Source organism: Camelus bactrianus, chromosome 2 (genome assembly GCF_048773025.1).
Source record: "Camelus bactrianus isolate YW-2024 breed Bactrian camel chromosome 2, ASM4877302v1, whole genome shotgun sequence".
Lineage (NCBI taxonomy): Eukaryota > Metazoa > Chordata > Mammalia > Artiodactyla > Camelidae > Camelus > Camelus bactrianus.
The window spans coordinates 15,668,649-15,690,128 of record NC_133540.1 but is presented as its reverse complement, the minus strand read 5'-3'; the positions used below and the strand labels follow the sequence as shown (position 1 = coordinate 15,690,128).

Genomic DNA, 21,480 nt, shown 5'->3' with positions numbered 1-21,480 from the left:
AGAATCAAGGAAGATGCTGCAGATTTTGACATTCCAAGTTTAAATACTCCTTGAAAAAAATCCCTCAGCAGCCGCCTAAATCAATTCACATCTCACTTCTTCAAAACAATCAAATTTAATAAGGGCGCATTTGTCACCAAACATAAGGAGGACCAAACTGGTTCCTCAAAGCAAGGATTTTAACAGGTATCAAACACCAGTGGGTGATGTGCTAACAAAGCAAAAATTCCAAAAATCTAGAAAATAAAAAGATGACTAGGATAATATATGGATCAAGGCAACTGTTAAGGTTTTTGCTTTTTAAAGCGATGGGGACAGGACGGAGGACAATCTCGCTATTTCCAATGCAGGGTGTGCACAGTCCACTTTTCAGACGCAACAACATGCTCACAGGGCGGTACAAGATAGAAAGGGAAATAGAAAAAGGAAAAGAGGAACAGCGAAAATTAGAAACACATGAGAACAAAAATAACTGAGAGCAATTACAAGAATTTACGTGAGTTTGGTGAGGACAGGGACGAGGGGACGGTGAGACCCACCCTCACCTATTGTTCCAGGGAAGGCAGGGGCCTGAGGCGAGAGGCGCTGCCGGGGGACCACAACGTGGTCAGCGCCCCAAACCTAAACTTCACCTAGATGCGTATAAACAGATTTTGAGCTACAAAGTGTGGTCGCATTTCAAGCTGGACAGTTTTACTCACTCCCACCAAGAGTAACAGGAGAGAATTAGGCTCTGTTCCTGCACCAAAGCATTGTTTAAAAAATTAATGACTGTGGAATAGTAAAAGAAACAATGGAGTAAAAGTGACTGGAGGAGAACTTACTTGACCCGAGCTCACTGGTCGCGTTATCTCACTGACGTTCAGATGCTGGCTGAGCCCTTACGGTACCAAAACAGACAGACCCACCAGGAGGGAGGTTTAATGCGCTCCTGTATTTTGATGCCGGGAGCCATGCCTGGTACACAAGAATCTGGGTAAACAATGGTGACAGTGTCAACCACTATGGGCTAAGCACACAACCAGCTACTCCGCCAAATCACAAGGACAGACTTCAAAAGGCAAAAACAAGCTGGTATTCTCTGGTGGGTCTGCAGACTCAGAGCCAAGCAGTTGCTGAGCAAACATGTCACCAGTGCCTCCTGTGACAAAAGAGGAGGCACTGGTCAGGGGGCTGGGGCAGGGCTCCAGGCTTCCACTGCTCACCCACCATTATGTCCAGGGGAAGATGTTGGTCCCTGCTTACGTTGCACCGATGTACCGACATTGACTGACGCCTGGGGACTCAGCAGGAGGTGACAGGTGACGGGAATGGAGCCAGCCTGGGAGTGGCACGGTGCTGGCAACTGTGTCCTCAGCTTTGCACAGGCCACTACATCTGCCAGCTCATCTACAAGAAGCAGAAGGGGAGAAAGCCATGTAGATCACGGGGCCCTGTGAGGACAAGTACAGGTCATGGCCACGACAAGCCTCGCCCCTTCCTTAAGATATAGAGGTATGTCCGGGGAGGAAATGAAAATTATTCCAGAGACCGCCATGCACCACAAGCAGGTGGGACTCGGGTCCCCTGTGCCTGTCACTCACAGGACTGGTCTGGACTTTCTTTTTATCAATTCTCTGGCATCTTCTCCTCCAACTTACCAACAACCAGAAAGTAGAATCTGATTTTAGACTCACAGAGAATCGCAGAAAAACTCCTCCACATCAGGCCCGACAGCATGTGCCAGGCCATCCGACCGTCACCTGTGGGACCGCCATGAGCCCTCTCCAGACTCAAGGCCCGAGGCCGTAGGTCGGGGAGGCACAGATTCCCACACTCTCCCCAGCAAAGCGGGACCACCTCTCGGCAAAGGCATCTCACCCTCTTCTGCCCGAGGGACATCTCGATAGATACACAGGGAAACAGAGCAGAATGTGGGGGGGTAGGCAGCCCAGAAGAACTCGTCTGCACTTCCAAGGCAAAGTGGGTCCGTTGACCTAATCACAGGGACAAAGAGAGGACGAATCTTTCCCTGCTGTGCCCCATGCTCCGTGAAACGCCTTTCCCTGCGTAAGGAGCTCATTTGGAAGCCCCTGGCAGTGTTTCTGTTGTCCTAAATTGGCATGGTGTATGTCAGGCAGGGAGAGAGTTCATGAGCCGTGCAGGTGCTGGACCTGGGAGGCAGGAGACACTGGCTCCACCCACAGCTCAACCAGCACCTCATTCTGCGTCTCAGGATTCAGCATGACATCTATAAGCAAAGGATGGGACTGTCCCAGGACATGCTGTCAAACAGGAATGAAATGACAGCCATGTAAAGAAAGTTTCCCAGTTGCCACATTTAAAAATGTAACCCCCCCAAAAAAAACCCTAGAAACAGATTTTAAGAACATATCTTACTTATTCTACAGTATGTAAAATACTATCATTTTGACATGTTATCAATAAAAAAGAAACAAGATAGTTTACATTCTTTATACTAGACAAGTCTAAGCCTCTGATGTGCATTTGACCTAGAGCACATCTCAGCTCAGAGCAGCCTCCTCCCCAGCTCTCCTAGCATCAGTGGCTTTGGCTACTCTATTGGACAGCAACTCCAGGGGTCACACCAGGGGAATTGGCTGAAAAGCGGGAGTAAGTGTCCATAATAACCCTAAAAGTATTTCTCTGAAACAAAGGCGGTTTCACTTTTAAACGTCTGAAAACCGGCGGGTTTCACCTCCCTCACGCCTTGGCTACAAGACAGCCCTCCTCCTTGCTGATCCCTTTCTGGATGTAGGGAAGCAACCCTTCACACAGCCAGGGTGTACGGGCATCCAGGTAGACTTTCCTGCTCTCTGTGTCCAATCCCACAAAGTCCTCCTTCTCAAACAGGAAGTAGAGCAGGAGGATCTTGTCCCCAGTCTTGTCGGATGCACAGTCCAGCCACTTGGACTTGAGCATGATGAAGAGAGACTCAGTGAAGTCCTCGATCCTCTTCTCCACCACCCTGCAGTCCTCGTAAATTGAAGGCCACGTTGGTGCGCGGCTGCTCGGCCACCTCCCCATGCAGCACAAAGACAAAGAGCCGAGAGTCATAGACCGTGGTGCCATACAGCTCCTCTGCACGTGGAGCTTCTCGAAGGTCTTGGCCAAGAGGCAGTCGGTAATGGTGACAAGGCCCACGACCTTGCGGTGGGTCTCGAAGTCGCTCCACCCATTCTCGGGCGCATAGTGTTGACTGTAGTGGATACAGAGTGCCCACTGCGAGCCGCAAGGGATGATCTGCCTCACCAAGGAGATTCGCTTATAGATGCAAAAGAAATACTCCTCTGAGATGATCCCCACGGGTTGGACCACCACGGGGAGAGTCTGGTGGTCCTAAGTACACTGCACGTAGTCAGGGATGTTCATGTTGCAGGCCCTGACGAGAGGGAAGAGGAGACCGAGGTACATACTGTGCTGCAGGCTGCGGGCCTCACTGGGTTGCGGTGAACTGGTGTGTACCAGTCAGAAGGCAGGGGAAGCCCAAGCAAAGCCGGGGGTACAGTTTGTCCTCAGCCTCTGCACATGGCTACCGCAGGTCGGATCACATTACGCAGCTTTTGGTCTAGGCTTCCGACCTCTGCAGAAAGGGTCATTTCTTGTTTTCTGTTTCCAAGCACCTAGCCAGTCCCTGATGCAAAGTCAGTGCTCAAAACTGCTGAATAAAGGAATGAATAAAGGAACTGCTTCCACAAACCTCAGCAGGATATAATGCAAAGAAACACAGTAGGATCAAAAGACCTGGATTTCAACTCCAATTTATTTGAACTCCTAAGCTGCAGAATACTTGATAAGAAAACTTGCTTTGGGGAGGAGGGTTCAGTTCAGTGGTAGAGCACATGCTTAGCATGTATGAGGTCCTCGGTTGAATCCACAGTACCTCATTTTAAAAAAATGAAACAAATAAATAAACCTATTTACCCCCCTCAAAAAATATTTTTTGAATTCCAAATTCAAGGAAAAAAAAAAACACCTTGCAGTTGACAACAGTGTAAACATGAGTATACTTGAATTAAAAACAAATCCTTGCCTTACAAGAATATATCTGAATTATGGAACTTTACAAATGTAAAATGCCTAGGGTACCACCTGCATAAGAAGAAGGAACTGTACAAATTTACTATCCCTCATTTATGAGCTATATTTCCTTTTGGCGGTTTATAACCTCTCAGAGCTAATTTTCTCAGATTAAAAAAAAGAAGGAAACATTACCGGATTCTCCATACTGCTGAAGAATCAGATAAACCTATGATAGCATCTGACCCACAGAGTTTACTCAATAAATGCTTGTTGAATGAATGAATAAACAAGCAAAGTGAATGCTGCTCCCTGCCACAGAGCATCATAATGATACTGCCAGGAAATCCCAAGCCCACGTTTCACCAGACTCTACACTAACCATGGGTGACCTGGGCAGGCCTGTGTGCTCATCTTAACCCCAATTTAATCATGAATAGAAATGAGGGCAATAACACAAACCTCAAAGGGTTAGTGAGTCATTACTGAATTGTAAACCAACTTTGCAAGATGGAAACTTTAAAGAAATTTGGGCAAAAAGTCCGTAGGCCCTCTCCATATTATCTCTTACAACTACATGGGAATCTACATTATATCTCAAAATTAAAAAGTCTAATTTATTAAAGAGGCTATTGAGGTTAAATGAGCTCATTGTCTCAAATAAGGAACACACAGTACAAATCGGTCAATGCCCAGCCCATGAGATACACTCAGTAAACATTCCCACTGAGCCCACTGGTCCCTCCAACTTCAGAGCACGATGATGTGTCCTCATGGCCAGAGGCCCCTGCACCTGAAGCTAACAAAGCTAATGGTCCCCACTTTCAAGAGCCCCTGCCACCACCATAGGCCTAATTTTGTACTTGTAATTTTTTCTTTTTATTAAATAGAAAAACGTAATTGCATAGCCTTCAGGTCACAAAAACCTGACCACAGAGATCATGATGGCAGCCCTTCTTCATGAAACAATAAAATGAAAAGCCATTTCCACAAGATCTCTGTGTAAATCTACTAGGGAACCTCATCCTGGACTGAGAGGAAGAGGCCTGGGGAGGAGGGTGCCATCTGCGGCACACAGACCCATGGGCCACCTGTCCCACGATGGACTTTAGACCCAACCCTCACACTCAAGGAACTTCAAAATAGAAACAGACAGAGAGCTGTGGACAAGATTTTTTTTTTTTTAAAGAAATCCCTGATTCTCTCGCAGGTTTTGTTTCTACCGAGAAACAAATGTCTTATGTGCATAATGTTTCACAAAAGACTTAAATTGTTATCACCCCAACTTGACGCATTAAGAAACTGAGGGAGAGAAGTTTATCACATTGTGCAAGATTAGAGAGAGGCAAAAAAAAAAAAAAAAGATTAGAGAGAGGCCACGTCGGACACTGTATATAAGCCCAAGCCCCTGTTCCAGTGCTCACACTAGAAAGTGGGATATACTGCCCCTTTCCTGCCCTCTCCCTGCAGTAAATGTCTGAAGAGTCTTTTCTGTGCCACCTGGAATCACAATCACTTCAATTTTCCACAAAGAGCTTTGTCACTCCTTGGAGGATGTGTCAAAATGTATATGTTGAATGGGAGGAGAGATTTGTATTTTCTGTTTCTCAAAGGAAACATGGCTTAAAAGAAACTGAAAAGCACTTTTCTAGTCTAAGTCTTCATTGTGCAGAGAAGGAAACGGAGGCTCAGAAGAGATGAGGAAAGGGCCTTATTAACAAATATTGCCTCAGCGCAGCACCAAGCCAGCCTTGGGCACTGCTGGGGGAGGATCTGGAAGGCCCAGGAGAATGAGTCTTAGAAAACGGAAAGAGAAGAAGCATACAAGGCCCCGTCTCTAAACCACCATAACATGAAGTTCCACCAAATTACCCAGTATGGGTGCAGCCAACATTAAGGTGGGCTAAACCGGTTATAGAAACCTGGAAGTCTCAACCATAGTGGAAATTCCAACATTTAGTTTGTTTTTTTTCCCAGTTCAAGCATCAGCTCAGTGGGTGCTCTGTACCAGGCACTACACGAGGCCTGGAGTTCTCCCAAATACACAACTCTTATATCACGTGTGCAAAACACAAACAGGCGCACCAGAAGGAAAATGCCCACAGATAAGGTGGAATTACTGAAACTGAAAGCAGCCAACCAGCATATATTACTAGGAAAATCGATGCTGCTAGAAATAAACTCATGGACATAGAAAGCAAACTGTGGTTAGCAGGCAGGAAAAGGGGGGTTAACAGATACACATTAATAAATATAAAATAAATGACAAGGACCTACTATATAGCACAGGGAACTATATTCAATTTCTTGTAATGAGTTGTACTAAAAACAATCTAAAACATATGTAGATACATATGCATATGTTTATAACTGAATCTCTGCTGTACATCTGAAACTGACATTCTAAATTGACTACACTTCAATAAAAAATAATTTTAAAAAATAAGTAAAAATAAAAGCAACGCCATTTAGAAAAAATAAAAGAATACTCTGATCCCCTTAGCTGTAGGTGCTGGAGAATTCTGGTTACAAACACCAAGTCCACTGGATCACTCCAGCACTGGCTGTCACTCTTTCTGACCATCAGAGAGTCACTTGGCTTCAGTGAGTTTATTTTCTCTTCTGTGAAAGGCTTCAGTTACAACTAACGATGTATCTCATCATTCACAAACCCAACAATTAATGAGGACTTCCCATGGGCCAGGCTCTGGAAATATGAAAATATAGGGTCCGAGATATATTCATCGGTAGAAGAAATTTATGCCATAAAGACATTAATTCTTCTTGCTTTGATAGATAGATTCAATACAATTCTCTTTAGATTTCCTACCAGATTTTTTATGGGTAACCAGATAATTTATGGTCAGGAACAACCAAGAAACTTCTTTAGAACCAGCACTGGGAAGGTGTGGATAGGTCATTCATTTCCACTGGTCTTTCTGAAGTGATGAAAACGTTCTGGAATATTAATGGTTGCACCACTGTGAATATGCTAAAGCTGCTGAATTGTAGCATTTATGTGGGTGGACTTCATGGTGTGTGAACAATATCACAAAAATGATGTTAAATGAAAAAATATTTCTTGACAATTATTTTTCCCTCTATACAACTAGTCTGCCCCACAATTTAAGAAGAACAAAAAAACCAAAACAAACCAAATTTTGCCAGGAGCTCTTTAGGACTGCAATGTCCCTGAGTCTACAAAGCCTCTGATGGTGCTGTTCCTGTTAACACACCCTAGCTGGATTGGGCTAGTTAGGGACTGTAACTATTTTTTTAACATCGACGGTCACACGTTTCACCCTGGGAGAGGGAAGGATGGAGGATGTCACAGCCTCATGCCTTCAGCTGATTTTTAACTGAACCAAGACTTGCTTTCAACACTTTAATCCCTCTCACTATAAAAACAGTGACATCATCAAGCACCGCCATCATAACACTTGAAAGTGTTCAAGGTACTTACCTGGGGCAGAAACACTGAGGGAGGAGACGGAAGCACGCTCAGCACTGACGCTCCCTTTTCCCGACTCCACCAGGAGAAGCTGGGGTTTACAGCCGGAGGCACTCAGCCGGGGGAGCAGCGCAGACACCACTGAGCTGGTCCCCAGGGAGAGGGAAAGGGAGAGGAGGGCAGCCCCGGGGTCGCGGGGCAGGGAAAGACGGGGGGGACGCGGGTTGTAGCCCCGCTCGGAGGCCAGCCCCAGCCCCAGCCGCCCGACTCATCCGGGTCCGCAGACCCCGCCCGCCCGGGACACAGCCCGCCCAGGGGCGGGGACGGGCCGGCGGCCGAGGAGAGGCAGCCCGGGAGGAGAGGACTCGCGGGTGGGAGAGGGGAAAGGGACGCCAGCCGCGGACACACGGGAGCCCGGCTGGGGCGAGAGGCGGCAGGTGCACACCTGGCCCTGGACAGCTGTTGCCGGGGCGCCGGGGCAGGAGCAAATGTCCTACCGGGCGAAAGAGCTGAGCAGCTTTTGGGGCCGATCCCCGGCTCGGAGCTGGAGCTTCCAACCCTCGTTCCAGCTGGCAACGAATGCGCATGCGCAGGAGGGCCAGCGATCCTCTCCGAGTTCTGTGAGAGAAGGTGGGGAAGCGAGGGACAGAGAAGATGGGAGGAGGACGGGAGAAGGGGAAAAGTGGAGGAAGAGACATGGACAGGAGGAGCAGAGAGAAGGCAGGGATCTGGAGGGTGGAGGAGAGTAGCAGAGATGGAGAGAAATAGTTTTAACTCTGGGGGCATCCTGAAGGAGGCAACAGTCCTGCCTCTGCACACTTCTCTAACCCTTTAAGGCCCGCAGCTCATATTTTACCTCCCTGGTCCAGCCCTCCACCAAAGACCTCTGCAGAACCCCTATGGGGATCAAACCCGTTGCTCCCAAGTGGAGCTGGGTTTGCTTTTGCTCTGGGAACCAAGCACCCGCAGGTGTTGTCGCCCAGAACTACCTTGGAAAGAGTACATATTCCCCTTTTACATGCTGGGACACAGGCAGGAAAGATCTCTGCCTTACCTCCACTGTCCCAGGTGTTGTGCTGGCGGGGAGCGGGAGGTACGAGGTCAGATCCCAGAAGGAGCATACTGCCTGAGTGTTGGTGCATAGTCCCCATCCTTCCTGGGTAAACCACACCCCACCCTCGGGGAACCATCAAGGGCACATAGTATGTCCCTGGGTGTGGGATAGCTGCCCTCAATACCAGTGCCCAGCTTGCTAGGAAGATAGGAGTGTTACTGAGTCCAAATTCATTCTCCTTAATGCAGGACATGCCAGTAAGTTGGGAGACCAGGTGTTGGGGCATGGAGTAGCAACTTTCTGTAGACCTAGATGGCAAACTAATGTCCTGGAAAACCATCTCCCCAAGTCAGAATTCAGGCTCCTTTCCTACGTGCTTGGTTGTTGCAATCTTCTTGGTGTAGGAATTCTTTGTTGTTAGAATCCTTTGTTCTTGCAGCTATCTGCCTGGGTCAGATCCCTGTAAACCTCCAACAAAACAAACGTTATTTTCTATTATGTAACTTGTTATCTTTATATGAATGGAAAAGTGTTAAATATCCTTAAAGGTCAGAGCCTTCAAAATAGGCTCTCCTGTATATTTTAGGCTCTAGGCAACATTGTTTTACAAGCAAGATGAAGCCTAGGAGACAGAGCACAGGGTTACAGTCAAAGGAACAGATCTAATATGGAGTCAGATTTGTTCTTTTCTATTACCAGGGCAGAAGACACTTGAGGTTTTAAATCCCTTAAAGTTAAAAATAAGTAATACTTTAAAGGAATTTACATACATAGGTCGGAATGTGCATAGCATATCTGCAAAACACACAAAGGATTGTAAACAGTGGCATCTCCAGGGAGGGCTGAAAGAAGAGAAGATGAGGGAAAACTTCTTTCACTTGTGTATTTTTGTGCTCTGTTTGAATTTTTTTTAACCACATGCATGTATTTCTTTTTCAGTTAAAAAAATGTGTAATGGAGCAAAGGAGTAGCAAGCTCAGCAAATACAGCAGTCATGGAATCACTGAGCCATCAATTTTGATTTTAGCCAGGAAGCATTTATTGACTCACTCCTATGTGCCCAGTGCTGTTTTAAGATTTCTTTTATTTTTTTTTATAAAATAATAAACTGCTATTCCTCAACCCTGCCCATGGCTGGTGGAAATCCAACTGAGTTTTTATTGAGTTGTTTTCCAAGAAGTAGAGATCAGTTATAAACAGAACACATCTTCAGGGCAAAACAGGCGGAGTGGTTTTCCAGCATGCTAGATAGCTATGAAGAATTTTCAACAGAGGCACACAGAAGCTGAGAGGGAAAGCCTCCAGGACCCTACGAAAAGCTGCCCAAACTGCCTTCTCCATGGCACTACTGAAATAGGAAAGAAAAAATCTGACTCCATACTAGATCTGTTCCTTTGACTTTAACCCTGTGCCCTGTTTCCTAGGCTTAGTCTTGTTGGTTCTGCACCTTTTGTAAAACAATGTTGCCTAGAGCCTGAAATATACAGGAGAACCTATTCTCAAGGCTCTGACTTTGAAGGATATTAACACTTTTCTATTCACATAAAGATAACAAGTTACAGAATAGAAAATAACATTTGTTTGTTGGAGGTTTACACGGATGTGACCCAGGTGAAGAGCTGCAAGAACAAAGGATTCTAACAACAAAGAATTCATACACCAAGTTTGCAACAACCAAGCATTCCCAATTCCCATTTTTAATAAAAGAAGAGCCTGAAATCTGACTTGGGGTGATGGTTCCTCAGGACATTATTCTACCATTTCTCAGCTGGCTTTCCAAATTAAAGTCGCTATTTCTTGCCCCAAAACCTGGTCTCCTGATTTATTGGCCTGTAATGCACGAGCAGAACAAGCCTGGACTCCGAAACACAGACATTGAAAGTACCCATTTGGTATATTAAATGACCTGCTTCTACTCATCTTCCTGACGTTTTATTCTCTTGAACACTCCTGCTATGTTTATGAAAACCTGACATGTGGACACATTTCCACCTCTAGCCACTACCCTTCCAGGTAAGAACTGATGCCAAGAAGGCAATGGAAGTTGCTAGAAGGTATTACCTGGACAAAATAGAGCAGATGTGGGTTCTGGCTGATGTTCAGGAGCAGGCTGGTACACCTGACAAGATGTTATAAGTACGGATAGACAGCTGGGCACCAAAGGAGAAGCTTCTAAACTTCCATGAGGGACTTGTTGAATAGGAAGTAAAAGTCCCAGGCTATAGCTCGGATCCCACCACGAGCTTCCTGGGTGAGTCTGGGCAAGTAATTTAAAATCTCTAGGCCCGTGCTGTCCAACATGGGAGCCACCAGCAACATGCAGGATTATGAAGTTATTCTGTAGCCAGACAGAATTATAAAAAGACATTTTATTGCAAAGGCCCAGCAGGTATAATATTTAAAAACGTTATTGGTTATCTTGACCTAACGAGTTATTTTTGTATGTGTAGGTTTCTGTGGTTTGTAAGGCCTGTGACTAATGATTCCGTTACAGTGAAGTATTTTGAAATTATAAGTTACTGGACACAGTACCCTCATATCACAGTTGAAAAAAACTGATCCACATAAGCAAGGTGATCTGACTTATTAGTTATGAACAGGGGCTCTGGGGCCATCCTGCCTGAGTATAAATTCTCACTCTGCCTCCAGGGGGTTCTGTGTGAATCTTGGACAAATTATTGTTGTTTTTGTTGTCGTTGTTATTATTTGTGCCTCTTTTTCCTTACCTTTTAAGTAGCGAGGAATATGTAGACTCTATCTCCTACTGTGTTGGCAGGATTAAATGAGTAAACGTCTGTGCTGCCCACTTCCCTGGGTTTCAGCATTCTCCAGGCAATCAGTGCCAAACTCAGAGGCATTCTCCACTGTCTTCGTCAGTCTGGGATGCTGTAACAAATTACCGTGGGTCGGGTGGCTTAAACAACCAGCATATTCCTTATGGTTTGGAGGCTGAGACTTTCAAGGTCAATGTATCCTTGAGAGGATTGCCAGCTCGAAGATGGCTGTCTTCCCAATATCTTCATATCCCAGAGAGCAGAGAGAAGCAAGCACTCTGGGGGCTTGTATAAAAACACTAATCCCATTCATGAGGGCTCTACTCTCATGACCTCATTTTATCCTACTAATCACCTCCCAAAGGCCCCACTTCCCAATACCATCACCCTGGGAGATGGGGTTTCGACATATGGATTTTGAGGGGATGCAAACATTCAGTCCACACATCGGCTAAGTCTCCCCAACATGCAGTCATCAAACCTGTAGCTAATTTCAAAGTAATATTTATGTCTCTCTGCCCATTTCCATTCCTACATCCACTATCACTGAAGCCCTGTTACATTTTATTCCTTATTTTTCTGGTAGAGATTTAATTGATTCCTCTAACTCCAATGCTCCCCTCGCTCCAGTCTGCTTAACAGCCCTGCCAGGTAGGTCTTCCTTAAAACACCTTCCCACTTCACCTGGTGGTTTTTTAGTTGTAAATGTCAGAATCCTCTCCACACCCCATCATATACCTTTAATCCGTTACACTACGGCTCACTATGTTATTTTCCTCTTACCAATGTAAGAAATTTCCGTAAGCTTAAGAGCTTAAACCAGCACAGATTTATCACCTTATGGCTGTGGAGGTCAGAGATCCAACACAGTTCTCATTGGGCTAAATTCAAGGTAGAAGCAGGGTTCCTTCCTTCTAGAGGGTCTAGAAGAGAATGTTTCCTTGTTGTTGTTGTTTTTTTCCAGTTTCCATAGGTCACCCACCTTCCTTAGCTTGTGCCCCACGACTTCCTCCATTTTCATGGTCAGCAGCCTTTCTGAACATTGCTCTATGGCTACACCTCCCTCTGATTTTAAACTCAGCTGGGAAATGTCCTCCATTTCAAGGACCCCTGTGATTACATTCGGCCCACCTGGACAATCCAGGCTACTCACCCTATTGTCTCATCTCAGGATCCCCTTGTCCCATCCCATTCAGGCATTATGAATGTGGCTGTGACACTCACCTTGTGTAACATTTCCTCTCATGAGCATTTTATGGTTCAAGGCACATATGAATGACTTTTTGTTTTTCTTCCTTAGCCTTTCTACATTCAGTATGTCTGGTGAGATTATATGAATCCTTTTTATTTGTCCCCCTGCACTAATCTTTAATAATGTATCATGTGTTTAAAATGCTAACTGATAGACAATTTAGAAGACAGAAATCCTCTAAGATTTTTGTCCTAAAATATCTGTCATGCATTTTGCCATGTACAGTAACATGTCACAGGTGGCTACCCTGTGGCCGGGGAGGGACATGATTCTGCCATCACACTCCCCTCATTCTCACCAATGTGCTGATCACCTGACCAAGGACCTATGCTCCCCGCTTCGCTCACTTCCTCCTCCTTTCCATTGACTACCCTGTTCCCATCACTTCCTTCATTCAGCACATCAGGATTTCATGACCACATTCTTCTCTAAATGGAATGGGTATCTTGAATCTAATGTCTGACAACTGTTCTGACTGTATATGCACACACTGACCTGCACATAACCCCGTCCAGCTCTTTATTTTCCTAGAATCTCCCAGAGGAATCAGTTCCATGATGATGGTGATGATGATGATGATACTGACAATGATGACAGGGACCTCTCAAGGATTCTGATAAAGAGGGAATCAATAAAGGGAGGGAATCATTGCAAAATTGCCCCAGAGACAGGCTTAAAAGTAAATAACTGCTATAGTGTTTAATGAAATTGACTAATATTTAACTATTTTTAAAAATTTATATCACTGAATTTAAAATTTTAATGGGAATTCTCATTCACCAGTAACCAAGATTCAACTCTAGGACCAAAGTCTAAGGATTTTGATCTTCTAACAAATTGTCCACTAGCCTTTTAAACACGTGATCCTTTTAAAAAGCTTAGTGCTGGGCTGAAAATAAGCAGGATTCATATAATCTCACCAGACACAGTGAATGTGGAAAGACTAAGGAAGAAAAACAAAAAGCCATTCATAACCTCTTGAACTTCACGTTGCTCACAGGAGAAAATGTTAGCCAAGGTGAGTGTCACATCAACATGACGCCTGAGTGGGATGGGGAAGCTGATCTTCCTCATCAGACATTTATGCTGATTTGTTAGATGCCAACACAGTTTCCTCATTGGATTTGCTTCTAACAAGTATGGAAGAATTTACGTTCTACCAAAAGCAGTCTAAACATTTTCCCCTGCTGTCAGGTCTCTGGACTGAATGTCCCCACAAGAAGGACATGAATATGCTTCATAGGGAATTCTTCCTGAGAAGCAACAGGATTTTCGAGGGCAGAACTGCAGGCCCCCCATGGAGGGCTGGAGGAGGGCTACAGGGGGCACTGGAAAAACAGCAGGAGTGAGTTCAGATACTACCGCTCAGGTCGCCAAAGACAGCATTGCTATCTCTGAGGATATGACATTCTCCCAAAAGTTCCATGAGTGAAGGTACCTGTGAACACTAAGCAGGTTGTTAAGAAACAGCAGCACATAATTTGCGTCACAACTCAATTACAGTATGTTTTGATATTTGGAAAATAATTAGCCCATTGTCCTTTGAAACTGCAGCAGTAGCAATAGAAATAAAAAAGGCTGAGCCGTCTTGGAGACAACAATCAATAAACAATTCTAAATCTGCAGGATTCCTTGACGATATGCAAGCAATGAGCTAGATGTGTCTTGCAGATAGCTCTTACTGCAGGGCGCTGTCCTGCAAAGCATAGAACTAGTTTTCTCAGCAGACAGAGGGAACCAAGTCAAGATTCCAAATCTTGAGAGATTTACTATATGGCAGGAAAGATCACACAAGTACATCCAGCCAAATATGAATAAATGTAATCAAATATTATCAAATGTGATTGGAGCACAGATGAAACAGAAATTCCTTTCACCTGGGATCTAGAGAGACTTCTTCAGAAAATGTGGCTTTGGAAATGGCCAAAGACATGGGTGGAATTTTGGCAGAACAGGATGTAAGGAATTTTAAAACTGATTCTAAAATTCATATAAAAATTCAAAGGATCCCAAATATCCAAAACAATTTTGAACAAGAAAAACAAAGTTGGAAGACTTGCACTATCTGATTTTCAGCTTTTTTTTTTTTTTTTTTAACTACAGTAATCAGAAAGTATGGTGTTGGTGTAAAACAGGAAAATAGAATAATGGAGCAGAATAGAATGTTCAGAACTAAACCAACACTTATATAGACAATTGATTCTCAAAAAGGATGCAGTGGAGAAAGGATCTTTTCAACAAGTGGTGCTGGAAGAATTAGAGAGTGATATGCAAAAAAAAAAAAAATGAACTTTGATCCACACCTCACAAAATATACAAAAATTAACTCACAATGGATCATAGATCTTAATAGGAAATCTAAAACTACAAAACAGCTAGGAGAAAAAGCATAGGCTTAAGCTTTATAACCTTGGGTTTGGCAAATATTTCTTTGCTATGACACCAAAAGTATAATCTATTTTAAAAAGGAACTGATAGAGTGAACTTTATCAAAATGAAGACTCTTCAAAGCTGTTCTAAACACTGCTAAGCAAATGAAAAGACAAGCCATAGACAGAAGCTATTTGCAGATCATATATCTGATAAAGGTCTCTCTTTGTATCTGATCCAGAATAAAGAGGTCTCAAAACTCAATAATAATGCAAACACCTGAATGAATGAATGAGACCAGAAAACACACTTCAGTAAAGATATCCAGATGGATAATAAGCATATGAAAAGATGCTGATTAAAGATGCCATTAGTCCTTAGAGAAATGCTTTTAAAAACCACAGTGAGATACTAGTACACATACATACAAGAATGAATACGATTAGAAAGACCGACCTTACAAAGTGCTGGTAAGGAAGTAGAGCAAGCAGAGCTGATACACACCACAAGGAATTTACAATAGTACAACCATTTTGGAACAGTCTTTTACAGTTTCTTTAAAAAAGGTAAATACCTATCTACCATATAACCCAGATATTCCTCATCTGGTGCTTTAGAAAAGAAAAGCATATGTCCATATAAAGACTTGTAACCAAATATTCACTGCAATTTTATTTATAATAGCTCAAGTTGTAAATAACCCATGCATCCATCAAGAAGTAAATGGAGAAACAAATGATGGTCTATCCAAACACTGCTCACAACAAACTATTCAGTAAATCTCAGCACAAAACAATACTCTGCTATAAGACAAATAAGCTATTAATACAGCAACACAGATGACTCTCAAAATAATTACACTGAATGAAAGAAGTCAGACAACATAGAGTAGATACTGCATGAATCCATTCATACAACGATGTTGAAAATGCAGACCAATATGTTGTGATGGAAAGCAGATCAATGGTTTCCAGGGGAAGAGATGGGGAGGGAGGGAGGGACAACAAATGGCAGGAGAGAAGCTTTGTGGGTGATGGGTATGTTCACTCTCTTGAATGTGGTCATGGTTTCTTGGGGATATACTTATGTCAAAACGTATTAGCTGTACACTTTATACGTGTGAAAATTACTTTGCCAAGTATACCTCAAAGCTGTTTTAAGAAAAAAGGCACTTCAGTCCTGATCCACCTCAGCGCCTGATTGGAGCGACATGATCAGTCCCTCACCCTGTTTGCCTAACAGGAAGGTAGAAAACCTCTCACGGAAAATATCATATGGATTTTTCATTTGCAATGTCTGCCATGTAATAAAGAATTTCAAGACATGCAACATGTCAAGACTATATAACGGATAATATGAGAATAAGAAACATTAGACAAAGGATGCAAACCCCCAGGTGATGTAGGCATCAGAGTTACCAATAAAGGCTATAAAATACTTTTAATATATTCAAGAAAATAAGGAAATTATGGGAGAATAGACAACAGGGTAAAGACTTTCACCAGAGAAATATACTGGAATGTATTTTTAAGAGAAATCAAACAGATACTCGAGAACTGAAGCTTTCAGCTCTGGAAACAGGTAAACAGAGCTAATTAGGATCCCTTTTAAGTAAAACTTTCAGTAATGCCAGGTAAAATACAACAACAAATGTAACACAGAGCTAACTATGGAAAGAGAAGTTCCCAGGTGACAATACAAAGAGGACACTTAAAGCCCAGAGTGGTAATCTTGTGAGCTGATGCCACCACACCCTGCAGGGAAGGGGTTTTAATCTGCGCATAAATAGAGATACAATGTCCATTTAGGAAAAAGGGTCCATACCAGATGTAGAAGACTCTTCCTTTATATCTATATAGTCAGAGACAGAGATGTAAAGTGGCAGCAGAGGTCACAGTGACACAGGGTCCTGGGCCAAGGAGTGTGAACACCTCTGCAACCTGGGAAAGGTAGGAAGACGAATCCCTCCCTAGAGCCTCGGTGTGGAACGTAGCCTTGGCCACACGTAGGTTTTAGCCCACTGACAATGACTTTGCACTTCTGCACAATAGAACAGTGAGATGATGAATGTGTATTGCTTTAAGCCACTGAGTCTGTGGTCCTTTGTTACAACAGCAAAAGGAAAGAAACTCAGGAACCAACATGAACATGAACCCCAAGCTGCCTGCTGTGCTGGCAAGAAGTTCTTTGTCTCTGAACCTGGGGGAGTCTCCTGTCTTCTGGCAGCATCCACAAACTACCTCATGCTAACTTGAGAGCTTGCAGAGGGTTCAATCTTAACCCTGCACAGTTCTTGATATTTAGTTAATAAAAATGATGGTGTCATCATGGGTATTTTTCCATCTTTTAAATACCCTTCAGTCTTCTAATAAAGCTACCTCTAATTGAGAGACAGTGTAAATAGTTTTCAAACTTCATAATAAATAACTGTGGTTTTATTTGGTTACTTAAATTATGAGTAATAATATTCACATTAGTAAAAGTTATTAAAATCAACATTGTGTAATGAAAATATCATTTCTTTTTGCATGAACATGTATTAACTACAATAAATGTTCCATGCTTTGTTCTACGATTTACTGTTAGAGCCTGAAAGAATAATATTTTCCTCAAAAGATATTATGGCAAAGGGATTTCTTTTGGTGGAACAGTTCCTACATCAAATCTGGTGCATGGCTCAGGCCACTGGGAACCTAGAGATGATAGATATTAGGAGGCATTATAAACACAAAATGATTTTTAAAGGAATTAAACAACTGGATGTGTGAAAACAAAGAATCTGAGAATATTCTAGTGAAATAAATGTATTTTTCAGCTTAAGCAAGACACTGGGTGAATAAATCTAAAATGAAAAAACCACCCAGAGATCAGCAGTGAGTCATGCATGCAGTGTGACTGATCAAAACCAAGTTGTTTCCAAACCAGTGTGCAGGCTTGATGCCTTCATGAATCAAGTCTGTGTGGCACCAGGTCACCTCGAATACATGTTGATGAGGTATTTATAAGCCCTTCACCATCCCAGCACAAAGCCCACACATGAGCCACAAGACCATCACCTACACATCTGCAAAAGACACAGCATGGTGTATAGCACTTTTCTTGTTCAGTAGCCGGTGGCAGGGCACTGTGAGCAGACAGAGATACAGGGACACAGAGACACAGAGGCACTTCCCCTCACTCAGCTGATAACCTTCCGTGCATTCCTGGGGACAGGATTGTCATAAAATGCAGCATGGATTGATCCTCCTCCTAGGAAAGGAACGGTAGGTCTGTCCTCAGGTTGGAGCAAGGGTGGCCGGAGGATCTCAGAAGAGCTGTTTCAGCACAACCAATAGAAATATCGGCCACCGTGACCACGAGAGACAGGTCTCCTGCCATCCCGGTAGGCACTTGGGCTCCTGACAAAAGCTGGGCTCAGTAAAGGCTTGAGTAGAAGGCACAGACCTGAGGGATGCCCCAGCAAGAGACAGGAGGTAGGGCCTGGTTTATACTGCTCTGGGTGTATCCCAGCCTCATCCGAATACGAAATCAGAAATTTGCAAAACAGCAGAGCTGGGATGGATCATCTGCTCCAGACTCCTCACCTTACAGTTTAAAGGGTGGCAGCCCTGGGAGGCAAAGCAACGTGCTAAAGGCAGAGCGTGGAAGTGGCAGCGCCAGATGAAAAGCACCATGGCAACCCCCGTTCAAGGCCGCTGACACTGAGGACGGGGCCAAGGTTTCCAACGAGGAGAATGAGACAGTGTAAATACTTTGTTCCCCCCAAAACCCCAAATGTTTACTAAGGCACAAAAACTCACCTTAACTAGCTCTCTTCTGAGGGGGCTCTCTTCTGTCTCCGTCTTTCTGTCTGTCTCCATTTCTCTCTCTCAGACACAAACACATACAATTTTGTGAAAGGGGACTTCCTGCCATACAAAGACAGACTTCACATCTTCAGAGAAACACTTGACAAAGCACATTTCCAATTCAAGTCTTTGTGTGAGGTCTGGGCAACTGGCTTATTTTCTAGAACAATAGGTGGTTCCAAAATCAGGAGATCATCTTCCCCAAAGGAAGAGTTCTGGTCCGTGTTGATGAAGCTGGGGGTGTCACATTTCATGAGCCCGTTCGGCTCCTCCTCTGGCCACCTGCTGCATCTGATGGCTTCCTGGAGCCGAACATCACTGTCAAGGGCTATGGTTGGGATACCAGCTTTGGCCTTGTCCAAGCGGTCCACTTCATTGACGTAGCAGTGAAAGAGGGACCTAGATTCGTCATTGTGCTGCCAGAGAACCCCTTGGGCACCAGCGGTCTTCCAAAGTCCGACACAAAGCTGTTCAGTCTGAATCTCTTCTCGGGAGACTCCGCATTGCAATAAAGAAAACCAAAATAAAAGATCGCTCACACTCTAGCTCGGTGACCTGAAGACTTATAGTTTTTGATATCTGCTGAGAGCAAATCCCTGCACAGAGCATGCTGACAAGCACTGGAAGTGAGAGACATCACTTTCGAACACATACAATTACACCCAAGGCATAAGTCTCGTGAGGGCCCTTGGACCATCCTGAAAAGACATCGCTCCCTGAGAATCCTCAATACTGGTGCATCGCACACCAGTGTTTCTCAGTGGGACACTCAGATCATCTTCATCAGAATTAGTTAAAGTGCTTCTTAAAATGCAGAATTCTGGGGTGCACACCCTCAGAGTTTCCAGAAGTAGGGACCGGCAGTCTGTATTTTCATAGCCACCAAGATCACTAAACATGCTCAGGTTTAGCACCGCGGTCTACTTCGGGTCACCTGAGCATCGACAATGCTGTCTCATGGGGTGGGGGGGGTGCCATATGTGTCAGTGTGCTGTCCTACCCACGTGTCTCCCCTGATTCTCAGAACTGACAGTGCAGTCCCATTGGGCAAGAAATACCACCATTTCACAATGCATACGCAGGGCGCCTGACTGACAGATACAATCAGTGCTAGGAAAGGGGACAAAACTCAGGTTCCTCATCGCTTGTTTCACTTACTGTGGGACAAATGATCAATTCAAGGGTAATAAATCAGTGTATGAGTGAATAACATGACTCTCGTTAGTCCCACGAGTGCCTGGAAGAGCGAGCCTGGGCACACTGAGAATCATAACAGCCCATCTACTTAACTGTCATCCTCCCCAGATTTATGTAAAGGTTACTTCCACCCAGGCAGTGACCCCTGAAGGGCAAGAATCATGTCCGAACACACTCTCAAATCCAGAACAGAACCTGACAACAATTAGGCTCTGGGGTCTGTGTATAGCGAGTGTGGAATCTCAGTGATGCCAGCTCTTAGACCTTGCCTTCCCATCCCACCCCTCACGATATGGCCCTTATGACCAGCTCTCCCGGGGCTGGGGCCACGGAACCCATTTACAGGACTGGAAGAATCTGATCATGTAAACCATCCCCCAGATTATCATCAAGAGTCACCTGCATTTCAGGGATCAGTAATCCCAGAAGTTTTGCAGTTCAGGCAGGTGAGGGATTTTTATATCAGCTCTGTCTTCTACTGTGACTGCCTGGGTGACATCAGACAAGGAATTCTCAAAAGCCTGAGCTTTTCCTTTCAGGAATAATCTAAATAACAAATTTCGTTGACCACTCAACAAGTGTGATGTGAAGATCAATGATTTACACAGGAGTACAACATTCACTAGGTCATGGATTTAGAATCAGAGAAAAATCATTTGAGAAAGATTGACAGAATGTAGCTTTAATGCAAATTTAAGTATTCTTACCTTTCAGTAAATCATCTTCTTCCCCAACTTATCACTTCACCCAAGTTTAAAAGATGTTTGAGAACAGGGATGAGTGTGCCAGCAATCTGGGACCCAATAACCTAAAATGTCACCTAGGAAAAAGAGGGGAGTAACACATTTTTAAAAAGCATGGTGAGGATGGCGGGGCCATCCCCCAACTCCAGACTAAGAAACTCTAATTAATAGATTTCCTGCCTGCCTGGGGCATCAGGTGATGTGAAAACCCACCCAGAAACCTCACTGTCCAGCAGCTCCTCCGTAACACAGGCTACACTTTCTCAGAATTAAGAATTGGGGCCAGTAACCACTTTGCTGAAGAATAAAGACAAAGAAGAAGAAGAGAGTTCTGCCCCTCCCCAGGGGAGAGCCCAGACCTTGGGCTGCATGCACTGAGCCTACCTCCCAGGAGAAGGATAAACTGGAGAAGGGCGTCCTGCGAAACTGGGACAGCAAATGTTGAGATGGGAACAAATTGACCGGCTGGCCAGGGACAGCCCCCTCCGTCGCTGCCTTGGCGGCTGCCTCCGCCCCCTCAGCACATCCTGCCCACTTCCGGTGGTTAAGCTGTCAGGGAAACAGTGCTTTGCGACCTGGGGCAACAGAGGCTGCCCCCAGGCCAAGCTGCGGGGGAAATGGGATCTAAACCACCAGCTCCCAAGCGGCAAGCTCCATACCCCCGCCAACAACCCGCCGCCCCCGCAGCCTACAGCACCCCCGGGGCAATATGTCCTGGAGAAGGGTGACCCGGGAATGAGGGGCAGCAGAGGCCACCCCCACGTCAGGCCT

At 44.5% G+C, this 21,480-nt stretch overlaps 1 protein-coding gene across 20 annotated transcripts in view; it reads right to left on the bottom strand.

The window, feature by feature from the left end:
* Positions 1–21,480, bottom strand: part of LOC141579566 (uncharacterized) — a 145,890-nt gene that overhangs the window by 113,002 nt on the left and 11,408 nt on the right. For 9 of the 20 annotated variants that reach the window (XM_074376245.1, XM_074376276.1, XM_074376250.1 and 6 more), the window contains 3 exons: positions 21,094–21,258; positions 20,674–20,786; positions 18,909–19,265 (listed from right to left, as the gene is read on the bottom strand). In XM_074376245.1, the coding sequence (XP_074232346.1) occupies positions 20,783–20,786; positions 21,094–21,258 (169 nt within the window). In that variant the 3' untranslated portion in view covers positions 18,909–19,265; positions 20,674–20,782. Of the gene's footprint in view, positions 1–824; positions 1,142–1,245; positions 1,390–7,483; positions 7,563–7,968; positions 8,200–11,251; positions 11,412–17,321; positions 18,236–18,721; positions 19,266–20,673; positions 20,787–21,093; positions 21,259–21,480 lie in introns of those variants that run through there. The other 11 variants (XM_074376270.1, XM_074376257.1, XM_074376273.1 and 8 more) reach the window with 9 other exon arrangements.